The 13,782-nt window shown below is 42.4% G+C and overlaps 1 protein-coding gene across 1 annotated transcript in view; it reads left to right on the top strand.

Moving 5' to 3' along the window:
• Window positions 1-1,765: 1,765 nt before the first annotated feature.
• The window catches only part of BRWD3 (bromodomain and WD repeat domain containing 3), a 126,336-nt gene continuing 114,319 nt past the window's right edge, over window positions 1,766-13,782 (top strand). The window contains exons 1-4 of the mRNA XM_041000007.1: window positions 1,766-2,009; window positions 2,140-2,198; window positions 2,400-2,429; window positions 2,850-2,909. Of these exons, the coding sequence (XP_040855941.1) occupies window positions 1,979-2,009; window positions 2,140-2,198; window positions 2,400-2,429; window positions 2,850-2,909 (180 nt within the window). The 5' untranslated portion in view covers window positions 1,766-1,978. The remainder of the gene's footprint in view (window positions 2,010-2,139; window positions 2,199-2,399; window positions 2,430-2,849; window positions 2,910-13,782) is intronic.

The following is a 13,782-nucleotide window of genomic DNA, read 5'->3' on the forward strand; positions in this document are numbered from 1 at the left end:
CAGTCCAGGATGGCCCAAAGCCTTGGGTTCCTGCACCTGCTTGGGTGACCGGGAAGAAGTTCCAGGTTCCTGGCTTTGGATAGGTGCAGCACCGGCCATTGCGGTCACTTGGGGAGTGAATCATCAGATGGAAGATCTTCCTCTCTGTCTCTCCTCCTCTCTGTATATCTGACTTTGCAATAAAAATAAATAAACCTTAAAAAAAATGGGGAGAACATCTAACTTGCTATGACTAAATGAGGTGAAGCAGGTAAAGCATTTAGTGCATAACAATGACTCAGCAAATGCTGTTACAGGAGAACTGAGAAGTATTCAGGCTTGTACTTTGTTAAATTGCTTACAAGCAGTTTTGCAGGTTATATGCATTTTCGATATATGTGCCTTTTTTGTTTTTTTGTTGTGTTTTTTAATATCTATGTATTTTTTTTCAGTCAGTGGTATTATCAAGTACCACAGCAAAACAACCAAGAATCAACCTATTAATTTCACAATTTATTTCCCGAGTTTGTTGCATTCTGAGGGCGAGACATGGCCAGGTGTGAGCCAAACCACCAAGGTCAGGTTGTGCTGGCTTGATAAACTTGTAGACAGTGTTGCCAGTGGTGGAGGAAGGACCCCACATTTCTAGCAGGTCAGGGCTAAATTTAGAAGGTGAACCTTCACATTGAATATATTGTAACTTAAACAGTACCTCTAGTCTCAACTCATCAACTTACTTTTGTACAAGCATGTAGATGGGATCTGGATGTTAACGCGGTAAGGGAGCAAAGATTATGCAAAATTCTTGCATTGATATGAATTACTATACAAATCTTTTTTGGACACTTTAAATTTTCGTAATCAAAAAGTGAAGGCCAGTTTTGTCCTAAAAGTCGGGGGTTAAACACATGTAGTTCTGAACTGTAAAAAAAAAAGTACTTGCCTACAGAGATGTATATTAATATTCTCGGATAAAAATCCTTGGTGAATGGAAAATATTTCGACAGCATTTAAAAGCAGAGTAGAATATGATCCTATTGGGATGGTGCAGACAGAGCAGGTGTTAAAGTTTCATAAGGGAAAACCTGCTTCGCGGCTGAATGCTAATTTCTCACCCATTATTTATTAGATTGTTAGGGCATTTTGAGGGCTTTTCTTCTGTGACACTCAGAATCCCATACTCTGGACTGGTAATTGCAACATTTTCATTTGGTACCCCAAAAACATCCTTTCAAAGAAAAGTGACTACCAAGTAGGAACTCCTTTTCCTTCCTTAGTCGTAAAATCACTTAGAGGCTGGCTTCTGAAAAAAGAAAAAGAAAACAAACAAACAAACAAAAACAAAAAGCAAACAAAAAAGCCAAGCCCTTCTGTGCCCGGAGGAAAACGAAGGCAAAAACATCAGTAAATTCAATCCCTGACAAATTCCTCGAGATTACCCCTAGGGGGGAAGAGTTGTCTACCGGAAAGGGCCCGACTGCCCTCCCAGGAAGGGCAAGTGACTCGCAGCTCGCAAACGCGGACGCGAACCGTACCACAGAGTTCTACGACGGTTGCCAGAGCGTCGGCCTCCAGTTAGCACCTCCCCCTCCTTTCCGTCGCGGTAGCTAAGCAACCGTAGGCCCTCGGGAGAGCTTAGGCCAGGTGCCCGATATGGTGCCTCTAGCGGCCACTAAGGCGCTCTGCAGGCTCCTCACGCGTTTCGCCCTCCCCTCTCTCCACCTCCTTTGCCCCCGCCCACTTCTCCGCCACTTCGGCTCCTCCCTCCTCTTCTCTCTCTCGCTCTCCTTCCTCCTCCGCCTCCTCGGCTCCTGGGCTAGAATATCTATGGGTCGAAACGTGATGCGATGAATCCGAGAGAGACCGAAACTGGGACGAGGAGTGCGGCGGAAGCGGCGGGACTCCCGGGCATGGGGGCTCCACCACAATAGAGGCAGCGCCCCCAACCACCCCCGGCAACCCCTCCGGAGCGAAGCCCCCAAATCCCCTCGGGAAAAGGATGGCGGCGGCACCTACCCAGATCGAAGCCGGTGGGTAGCTGTGTCTGGGGGTTGAGGGGATGGGGGCTTAGCTCGACGGCTGTCAGTTTCTTTTTAAAAAGCTTCTATTTCTCTTCTTTGCCTCCCTCTCAACCTCCCTCCCCCCACCCCCCCTTCTCAGAGCTGTATTACCTGATCGCTAGGTTCTTGCAGTCCGGACCCTGCAACAAATCTGCTCAGGTGAGGTGGAGAAGCAAATTTGGGAGTAGTGGGGAATGGTCCCAGTGGGGAAATCAAGGCAGCGGGGTGAGCGGTTTGGCTGAGGGCGAGGGAAAGGCCGGCCTTGACTAGTCCTACCGTCAGCGTCTGGCTTCGGAGTGGGGAGGGAGGAATGGGTTGATGGCCCGAGCTGCTCCTCATTCGTGTTTCCCTTTTGCTCAGGTGCTAGTGCAGGAGCTCGAGGAGCATCAGGTACCGAGCCCCTTCGGCAAGGGGTGGGGAGGGCTGGGTGAGACTGGAGGAAGGGGAGGGCAAGACCGGGCGGAGGGCAAGGGCCAGGAGGGAGGCTTGGGACTGGGCACCCATAGCTGTTGTCACGGGGGTGAAGCGGCTTCTTCCTTCCAAAGGGGCGGACAACGCTGGGGTCTTAACTCGCCCCCTCTTTATGCTTGTGGGAAGCGGTTTTTCAGGATTTCCTCCCCCTTGGCCTCCCCCTCCCCCCCCCCAACACACGCTCAATCTAGCTCCAAGGTAATTTGCTTATTGGACCCAAAGAAATAAAGACTCCAGAGGGTCGAGGAGCAGGACCCAAGCTGGACCGGGTTGATGGGGAGCGCAGGCTTCGCCTTCATCGTCTGCCCCCCTCCCCCTTTCTTTTCCTTCGGCCCCCAGCTGATTCCGCGCCGCTTAGACTGGGAGGGGAAAGAGCACCGAAGAAGCTTCGAGGATCTGGTGAGTAAAGTTTTCATTTCAACTTCATCTTAACTCTTTCAACCCCTCCCTCTCCACCTTGTACCCCCCCTATCCGCCTCGACCCCTCAGCCAACAAGGCTCTCGAGCTTGGTGCCGAGCTGAAGAACGTCTGCCCCTTCCCCCTCCCCGCGAGTCGGAGAAAAGGGTACCTTGCCCTCTCCTTGGCCTCCCTCGTTGTTACCCGAAAACTTTGAAGAATATGTGAGTTGCTTTTGAGAGGTGCCGTGTTTTGGACTAGGAATATTGCTACAAACCTCGGGGAAGGCCCATTGTAGGGGGAAGCGAAGAGAAACCAGGGGGTTATCTTGGGGCACGTACCAAGGACTGACGCTGGCCAATGGCAGCGTTGGTAACAGCCCGGAGTTCCGGATTAGTGGAAGAAAACTGGTTTCTGGTTGGTCCTGGCTTGAAATACGGGAACTGAGGCCAGGCTTGGTCTTTTTTTTTTTTTTTTTTTTTCTCTTGGTGGTGGGGGGGACGCGAAGGGGCTCCGAAGGGGAGTTGACGGACTCCGGACTGGCAAAAACCGACACAATTAAAAAATAATAAAGCGCATCGAGCGAATTCCAAAATTTGCCTCTTGTAGATAATGTACTGCTGAATAAACGCGTATTCGTTGTATAGCTCATATCTTAGAAAATACCTCATTAAACCAGTAAAGCGTATTTGTACGGATGCATTTTCGCCAAATAAAAACTATACATAGTGACCTTTTGAAGAACTGTTGAAGCACGAGTTTAGATTTATGAGCAGACAATGGGCGTCTGTTAAAAGAGATACTTTTTTTTTAACGAACCAGACACATAGGTTACACTGTTTCAGCGTATGTGATTTATCGTATAAATGAGCCTTCTGTTCAATATTAGCAAACACAAAAAGGTGATCCTCTTTATTTTGGCGAGACGAGGTTCCCGTGTGTTACACTGGTGCAGTAAATTGGAGGGTAATGAAAGGAGAGAGGTGATGTTACAAAACTCTTAAATTCAGCTATCTCAAATAAGTTTCAAAGGAAAAAGCACTGGACAAAGTTAAAAAAAGTTGGAGGTGTATACTATATTCTAGTTATGTTCTAAAACAATTAAAAATTTGCAGCAGCACACGCTTTAATTCACTGTTGTGTTCATTTTAATATTTCTCATTTAAAACAGTGAGACAGTGCTCATTATGGAATTTGCCTGCTAATTTTTTTCTCATACTTTTCAGATCACAGAAAATGGTGTTATAATTGTGACAAGGGTAAATTTGGCCATTTGTTCTGTTACTGCTAAGTCTTTCGCACATGAATAAAAAAAATGTTCTTTTTGAAAAGCTGCTTGAATTACCAGGTTGTTTAATTTGCAGGCAGACCTTTTGTTAGGCTTGAAGTTCTGCCCCTTCTGAAAAGGCAAAAAAACAATGGTGGTTACGCATATTGAGTATATATTTTTAAAACGTAATGGCTGGTAGGATTTCCAAGGTCGTTTTTGAATATTGAGGTGTATTGACCTGTTTTTGTGTCTGTCTCAGAGCTGGTGTGTGTGTGTGTGTGTGTGTGTGTGTGTGTGCAAGTGCTGAAAGTTTTTTAAACTATCTTGACTGTGATAGCCTCAAAGTAATTAAAAACATTTGGTCTCACCACATGCATGCTCCCAGTTTACTAGGCTTTTGTTTTATTCTATATGTTTCTCTCACTCTAAACAGATTCAATTACCTTTAACTGTCTGTTGGTTTTAACAGGTGAAGAGAGCCTGTAGTTGATTTAAGTAGCTCTTTTCACTATCATTTTTTGAACTGTTAATTTACTTGAATATGCTTGATATACTCACTTTAAGCTGTATTATTGTTTCTTTTCTGTTTTTATAAGTACATTTCCTTATGCGTTGTACACAAAATTTTCTTGTGCCGAGTTACCAGTTATCTGTGGTTTAGATAAACAGTGTATCTTCTTGTTTTCATTTAATTTTGGTAATGTGTGCTCAGGCTTTTAGTTTTCTGTACCCAGATCCAGGTTTTCAAGATACGCTACTTTTGATATGCTCTTCTTTTAAATCAAAGATCTGTTCTCTGCTTGTGGCTGTCTTCATAAGGGAAGATGGGACATAACTGAAAATTTAAACATAAGGAAAATAAAATAGTACCTGAAAACTGAGTATGCAATGTTAAACATCATTTTCAGTAGGTTCAATGTAGGAAAGATGCGATTTTTTTTTCCCTTGGGGGTAGGTGCTTTTAAACCTGTTTTTAAAGCAGTGGATTTGATTTAGCTACATGGTTTGGATTGAAAACCAAGTATCTGGCATATTAAATTATATGGCAGTACTTCAAGCTTAAGATATACTGCATATGAAAAGGAAAAATACAAATTCATAATGGAGAGATAAAAGACTGTAAGCTAGTGTCTGCATAGTGAATTGGTGTTGCATGGCCATGTATACTGCATTTTTCAAACAAAAATCCTGCCCTTCAATTAATCAGTATATTTTCTTTGAATTGGGTGTCTACTGCTTGGTGTGTCCAGAACATTGTTAAGGTAATGATGCACTGAATATTTTTAAATACTTTGCTGTCACTACTGTATATTCTATAAAGTCCCTCCTTTTTAAAAATGATCATGTAATATAATATGTTTTGCAACATAGAGAAGGTGCTTTATTTGTAAGATTTATTTGTTTTGTAAAACAGAATTACAGAGAAGGAGAGAGAGAGAGAGAGAGAAAGAGGGCGAAAGAGAGACAGATGTTTTAATCTACTGGTTTACTCCTCAGTGGCTAGAAGCCTGAAACTCCATGTGATTCTTCCATGTGGGTGGCATTTGCTGCTGCTTTACCATGTCAGTTTAGCAGGGAGGTGGACTGGTGGACTGAAAGTAGATCAGTGGCAATGGGGACTTAAACCGGCCACTGTATGGGCTGCTGTTGTATGGGCTGCTGTTGTCACGGACAGTGGCTTAACTCAGTGAACCACGACACCAATCCCTGGGAAGGTGTTTTTTTTTTTTTGTTAATGTTTAGCAGGTGACTATTGGCATACTGAGATCTGAAGGGCCTTTAAAAAAGAGTCTATATGTGAAATGCTTGTTGGTGTTAGTTGGTCTGTAAGGATTTTGAATATGGAATTCAAAATTTCAAATTTTCTAGAAATTTAGGAAATGCTAGCGGAAACATTTTCTAAGTTGTTGCAGTTGCCTGAAGTTTGATCAGGGCGTTTCTCTTCATTCTCGCTTCCTGCTTGATGGTTATTGGCAGCATTCTAGAATAACATTTATTTCTTGCTATCCCCCCTAAGGAAGGTTCTTGAAATCATTGTAGATGTTACTTTGACTTGTTGCCCGCTGTGCGGCTTCTTTGACGAGCTTTATTGAGGACAGAGTGATCCAAAGGTGTTTGCTGTATGTTTGAAATGAGCAGCTTTGTTAACATTGGAATTGAAATATCGAATAGTGATTTGGAGGTTTTGTTTTAAGATTAAAAATAGGTATATATTGATTTGAAAGGTAGAGGTACTGAACAGAGAGAGAACGAGAGATCGTCCATCTGCTGGTTTGTTTCCAAAATACCTGTGAAGGCCAAGGCCAGGCCAGGCCAGGCCAAATCGAAGCTGGGAACCAGGATCGGCTTGAGGGTCCCCACGTAGCTGTGTAAGTGTGGGGGCCACCTTCTGCTGCTTTCTCAGGTGCCTTTGGAAGGGCCTGAACTGGAACAACTGGCAGTTGAGTGGTCATTTTATGGTCACTTTATTGGATGCTGGCCCCGAGGTGACAGCTTAGTGTTCTGTGCCATGTTTTAAGGTTTTTGAGTCAATTTAAGAGGATTCCTATGATAAGAGTGAACCAAAGGCATAATTTTACATAATTATGAGTGGTATATATTTTTACCTTGAACCGTTTTTCATTTTTATTAATTGAAAGTACTGTTAGTGCTTATATTTGGGATGAGATAGATTTCGTTATCCGCATATTGTATACCGAATACTGGAAGGAATTTACACATCGATTTTTTTATTATTTAAAATAATATGTGTATCTGTTGATATGTTAGTATAAGAACTTGAATCTGCATAGAATACATTCAAGCTTAAAAGTGTGACAACGTTTTCGCTATTGACCTTCCCCAACTACTGTATTTGAATTCCAGACATAGCTGTATTCTCTGTTTTTTTTTTTAACCTCTCCTAGCTGTTGTTCTCCAATTACTAGTAATAGCTTAAATTGTTTATAATAGCACAGCTCTCCTTGAGTGCTTGTAGAATAGTGATTGTATCTTTAAGTGTGAAAGCAGTTTAAACATGTGTGATTTATTAACCGCCATGTGGACACACGGCCCTAGTCGGGAAGAACGGAAGGCATCATGGGAAGCCAAAATGCATATGCCGTTCAACTCCAGTGCAGTGTGCATGTAGTGCTAATTCAGAGGTATGGCAGAGAGCAGTGACTCTGGAAGCCAGTCTTCCTGGCTAATGCTGTGCTTGCTCCACACGTGTACTCCTGCTCTGGGAAATAATGTGGCTTTAGCTGTTGGAATTAAAGCGACACTATTTTCACGTTTGGGCTGTACAGATTTGCAGTGATGAAAATCCTTTTGGAGAGTTATTATTAATCCTAGGAAAACTGGTATGTCACAAATAAGATGGCGTTATAAACATGAAGAGAGCTGCTCTTAGGTTAAGAATTTGAATTTTATGTGTTTGCCCTACCGATTTTTTTTTTTCCCCCCCGAAATCAAGTTTGTCACATTTGAAGATTAGTTTGTGTGTTTTTGTTTACTTCTGGCATTAACTGATAGGGAACGAAATAGTAATCTTAAAGGGAATTCAGTGTTTATGTCATATTTTAGATGTGACCTTGTTTTGACATATGTTGTGTGGGAATTTGTGAGCTGTAGGAAAGATGCTGAAATTTATTGTAAAAGATAGCCTTGAACTTGCTGTAATGACCCTGGGCAAATTACTTAACCTCTTAGAGATCCAATTTCTTCATTTACAGAATGAAAAATCCCACCTGTTTTACATGGTTATTGTGTGGATCAAAAAAGCTAAATGTTGAAAGATTGATTTTTTTTTTTTGGTGATTTTTAAAATATGCTATGCAAACAAATTGGCTAATGCAGTTTTATTTCTTTAAAAAATTTTTATTTATGTTTATTGCAAAGTCAGATATATAGAGAGGAGGAGAGACAGAAGATCTTCCATTTGATTCACTCCCCAAGTGACCGCAACTGGTAGAGCTGTGCCGATCCGGAACCAGGAGCCTCTTCCAGGTCTCCCACTTGGGTGCAGGGTCCCCAAGCTTTGGGCCATCCTCGACTGCTTCAGGCCACAAGCAGGGAGCTGCTGGGATTAGAACTGGTGCCCATATGGGATCCTGGTGCGTTCAAGGTGAGGGCTTTAGCTGCTAGGCCACAGCACTGGGCCCTGGTTAATGCATTTTTAAAATCAAGACAGAGAGGATGAATGTCCAGCATGGAAACTGGAAAATTATCATCTCAGAATTTGTATTTTCTTAGCTAGCTAATTATTGTTTCCTTATTATGATGTTTATATGCAAGGGACATAAAGAACAGTACTATAAAAAGGAGTTTTTAAAACGTGAGTTTCAGAATTGAACCCCAGATGAAGTTTTGAAGTGTGTCTATATTAGCTCAGACAAAAATAATAAACATGCCACAAGATACTGTTATTTGCATTTTTATAACTACTATAGAAATGACTCAGTATGACACTGGCATAGTATTTGCTCTTTTATAGGTGGGAATATACTGTGAGTTTATCTGCTGTCATCTGACAGGGTCTCTCAACCAATCTGATCTTATGTTGAATGAATTTCTATATATCAATGTAAGTTTTTCTTATGTTTTCATAAGCTACCTTGTTTGTTTTCTTATACCCTTCGGTATCTATCTTGATTCTTTAGAGTTAATTGGCCTGAAGTTATTCGATTTTCCTAAATTTTGTTAGAAGCGGTTTGTGACACATTTTTAAGACTTACTTAGCTGGCTATCTGGTACTTGAGTGTTTTTTTTTTTTTTTTAATTGAATCTTCCCCTGCTGAGTGACTTCTACAATGTGGGTGGGTCCCCTGTCCTTGGATTGATTTCATCTGCCCTGAGGGTGCTGGTACTTCAATGCTTTCTTGCATTGTGTGTGACCTAGGAATACTTGAGCCTTGGGAGAAGGGCTGTGGCTCTCTCTTTGCTGAGAAATCTTAAAAACTGATACCTAGAAGTAGGAGTGCTATGAATAATGATTAGCATTTTCAAAGGAGTGCGATAGCAAGTCTTAAGGCTTTGTAGCCCCCCTGTTAACCAGTGCTCTGGCCAGAGGAAGGCCTGCAGGCTCACTTTGTCCCTTTTGCCTTGTTTTACCCCTCCTTTGACAAAACTTTAAAACACCACTCTTAAATGACATTTATATTTTCCTGAAAAGCATCGGAAGGAAAATACTGTTTCTTTTTGCATTTTATTCGTCTTTTTTTTTTTTTTTTGGTACAAGCATTATAAATTTTTCCCCTTCAAAATTGGATGAGACTGGAGATATTTGTTTTTAAAAGCCTCTAGGGCGAACACCTAAAACATTGAGAAGATACTGTGCTAGTTTCTGTGAGTAGCTGCCTGGGGAGCCAGGTGCCTTGCTCTTTACCTGTAGTCCGTTTTGTCTTGTGATTGATCATTTATCCTTCAGGTGTGAAATTGGACATGAACCTTTACCTCTTGGCTTCCCTAGCTCTCCATACCCAAACATACGGACAGTTGCCTTTGTGATTTGTGTCTGTTTACTACGTTTTTACGTTTTTCCGCCCAGTGGGAGTGTGGGTGCCTTAGGGGGTTGCAGTTTAATCTTCCTTCCGTTAAATCCTTCTCGTACTTCAGTTCTCCAAATGAGTGAATGTATGTGTGAATAATTTTGGTTTTGCCCTAAACAAATTATGTGAGATAGTTACCATTAATTTCCTCTTAGCCAGTTGGGGAGGCTCAGGCTCGGAGAGGCAAAGTAACTTTGTTCAAGGTCACATAAATAGGAACTAGCAATCCTGGAACCATTCAAATTAAAGTTTTCTGCTGTATCATATTGCCAGAAAAGAGTAATGGGCTAGTAAATTTTAGAGCCTGAATAATCCAGGCTCTCAGACTTCAAAGTCCCATGCTTATCTCTGCACTACATTTATGTTGATATATTTAAAGCCTTGTATTTTTCAAAATCCGTTTTGTTTTCTGTCCACAAAGATCAAAAGAATGCACACCCGGACTTTTGTATATGCTTCTTCCATCCTACTCGTTACACACACACACACACACAACTTAAAATCCCACACAAAATGTTTTATTGGACTTCTTCAGCATATGATGTTAGTTGGGTTATTTATTTTAGCTCTGGAACCATGGCTAGGAAACACACACACACACACACACACACACACACACACACACCAACACAATTCCTTCTTACACATATTTGTAAAGTTATTTGTCCAACCCTATTATTTCTAAATGCTGGAAGTTAAAAAAAAAAAAAACACCTTCAATGCTATCTGAAAACTGGTATTTGAAAATCTAGCTCTTGGTACCGTTTGGCCTCCAGAGATTATCTGCATTTTATTCGGTGCCCAGCTGGATTCCTTTTAACTCATTAGGACCAGTAGGACCTTCTCCAGGAACTCTGGTCTTAGCTGTCAAATTGATTGGAAAGTGTGGTGGTTCAGTTGTGATTTGCTCTTTACGTCAGGCCAGCCTCCCTGTCTTGCAGGCTTGTAATCTTGGGTTCATTTAATTACTTTCAAATTATTCAGCTTTCATTAGTTGTGTAGCCTTTGTGCTAATGATTGCTGTCTTTATAATTTTTTTTCAGCCGCCTTTATTGTAGATTGCATTGTATTTGTACATAAGTTTCAAAGAAAGTTTTTAAGATTTTGAAATGTAGCTACTGAGGCTAGATGAGGGTTGTGACTGCAAAGATCCCTCCCCCATTTTTTTTTTTTCAGAGGTTGGAAAAGGAAAGCCATTGGTGATTTATTGTTCTGATTTGTTGTTGTCATTCATTTTTTCTAAAAAAAAAAGATTTATTTATTTGAGAGGCAGAGTACAGGAGAGGCAGAAAGAAATATTCCATTTGCTAATTCGTTCCTCACATGGCCTCACCAGCTTGGGGCTGGGCCAGAGGGAAGGCCAGAGTTTGCCAGTCCGGCTTGGTCTCCGCGCGGGTGGTAGGGGCCCAAGCACTTGCGCCATTTTCTGTTGCTTTCCAAGGCACATTAGTAGTAAGTTAGATCAGAAGAGGATTCAAGCTGGATTCAAACTGATGCTCATATGGGATGTTGGTATTGCAGGTGGAAGGAAGCTTAGCTCTCTGTGACACAATACGGGTCTCCCCAAATTCCACCTTAATCAAAGCAGATGGACTCAAGTAAATACTAACACCACGTATTAGACCTAAAAGATTTCCTTAGAAGCAATTTTATTTGTAGGAAGTATACCACTAAGAGACCATAGTCTGCAAGCCTAATTAGCGTTGTTTAAAGGAGAAGTGAACATGTTTAAGATCAAAAGGTTTTAATTGCTATTATTTTGGCACAATTTTTGTTCCTTTAGTTGTGGTCAATTAGCTGATTTTAGAATACATAAGTAAAATGGAACTGCTTATAAATTGTTTTTTAGCATACAGGATGAAATGTTTTTAACAGTTTATCATGCAAATCTTTAAGGGGAAAATTTTAAAATAAATCTTGTTTTAGTTGCTCAGTGTACACTTGTTCATAGCCAATTATGTTTTTTGAATTTTTACTGAGTAGTGAAATTTTTTTTAAAGATTTACTCATTTTTATTGCAAAGTCAGATATACAGAGAGGAGGAGAGACAGAGAGGAAGATCTTCTGTCCGATGATTCACTCCCCAACTGACCGCAACGGCCAGTACTGTGCCGATCTGAAGCCAGGAGCCAGAAGCTTTCTCTAGGTTTCCCACGTGGGTGTAAGAATCTGAGGCTTTTTTGGGACCCTGCACCCGCGTGGGAGACCCGGAGGAGGCTCCTGGCTTCGGATCGGCATAGCATCGACCGTTGCGCTCACTTGGGGAGTGAATCCTGGGACGGAAGATCTTCCTCTCTGTCTCTCCTCTCTGTATATCCGCCTTTCCAATAAAGAAAATAAAAAATAAATCTTAAAAAAAAAAAATCTGAGGCTTTGGGCCGTCCTCCACTGCTTTCCCAGGCCACAAGCAGGGAGCTGGATGGGAAGTGGGGCCGTCTGTGTTTAGAACTGGTGCCCATATGGGCTCCTGGTATGTTCAAGGTGAGGACTTTAGCTGTTAGGCCACAGCACCAGGCCCGAGTAGTGGAATTTTAAAAAGCTTGACTTATTTGAAAGGAGAGAAAGAGAAGAGGAGGAGCAGTGAGAGAAAGGGAAAGCTAGGGAGTAGGATCATTCATCCTTTGGAAATGGCCGCAGCAGATGGGTTGAGCCACACTACAGTCTGAGCTGAAAACTCCCTGGGGTACAAGCACCTTGGGCTATCTTCTGATGCTTTCCCAGGGGCACTAGCAGGGACTGGCATCAGAAGCAGAGCTGTGTGAACCTGAACTGGCATTCCGATATGGCATTTTGGCATTTATCCCACTGCACCACACCAGGCCCCTGAGGAATTGCTTTTAAAAATGTTATTTAATTAGCTGGCAATCAGGTATCTTTTTTTTTTTTTATATATAGGAATGAAGTGTATGGGGGCTTAAGTTGTGAATTTAAAGCTTTTTTTATTTGTCTTCATTTTATTGGAGACAGTCTGAGGAAAGGGGAGGAGATGCTGAACATACCGAATCACTTCCGGTTGCCTGCAGCAGCCAGGACTGGGATCACTGAGGCATGCCTGGGTGTGCACTGGCAGAAAGCAGTAATTGGAAGCAGAGTCAGGCGTTCTGTTATGTGGGTGTTTTAAGTGGCATTTTATCCACTGTGCCAAGTACCTGCTCCAGATGTGACTTGGAGGTTTCTTTTTTTTAAGATTTATTTTTTTTTTATTGGAAAGTCAGATATACAGATCTTCTGTCCGATGATTCACTCCCCAAGCTGCTGCAATGGCCAGAGCTGCGCCGATCTGAAACCAGGAGCCAGGAACTTCTTTCCGGGTCTCCCATGCGGGTGCAGGGTCTCAAGGCTTTGGGCCGTCCTCGACAAGGCCACAAGCAGGGAGCTGGATGGGAAGCCAGGATAGGAGCTGTCAGGTGCAAGGCGAGGACTTCAGCCTTTACGTTATAGCACCGGGCCCCACTGTGAATTTTAATTGTTAATTTTGACACCTTTCCTCAAGAAAGGTAATTTTTTTAAGGTTTATTTGCCATTCAGAGTAAGGGAGAGATCTTCCATTTTCTGGCTTTTTTTGCCACGTGGCTGCAGTGGCTGCGGTGGGGCCCGACCAAAGGTAGAGGCCATTAGCTTCCTCTAGGTCTCCCATGTGGGTGGCAGGGAACCAAGCACCTGGGCCATCTTGTGCTTTTTCCCAGGCCCTTAACAGGCAGCAGGATGGGAAGCAGAACAGGCAGCACCTGAGTCAGTGCTGAACCAGGACCGGTTCTTCCACTCCCAGGGGAGAGCCAGATTGAGTTCCTGGTTCCAGGCCTCAACTCATCCCTTCCTGGATATGCCAGGCATTTGGGGAATGAACCCATGTGCCAAATAGAACGCAGGCATCTCAGGTTGCAGCTTTGCATGCTACACCACCATGTCAGCCCTCAAAAGGTCACTCTTAAGGTTCTAATTAAAGAACTCCTATTGTGTGGGATCATATATATTGCATATTCAAGCAGTATCCTAGTCTGGTCAGTATTAATGATGAACTAGGATTTCAGGATATCAATTTCTGTAGATAAGAAATGTCTTACTGAATTAGCTGAG

The sequence above is a fragment of the Ochotona curzoniae genome, unplaced genomic scaffold (assembly GCF_017591425.1).
Source record: "Ochotona curzoniae isolate NIBS_2020 unplaced genomic scaffold, NIBS_Ocur_1.0 scaffold_1852, whole genome shotgun sequence".
Classification (NCBI taxonomy): domain Eukaryota; kingdom Metazoa; phylum Chordata; class Mammalia; order Lagomorpha; family Ochotonidae; genus Ochotona; species Ochotona curzoniae.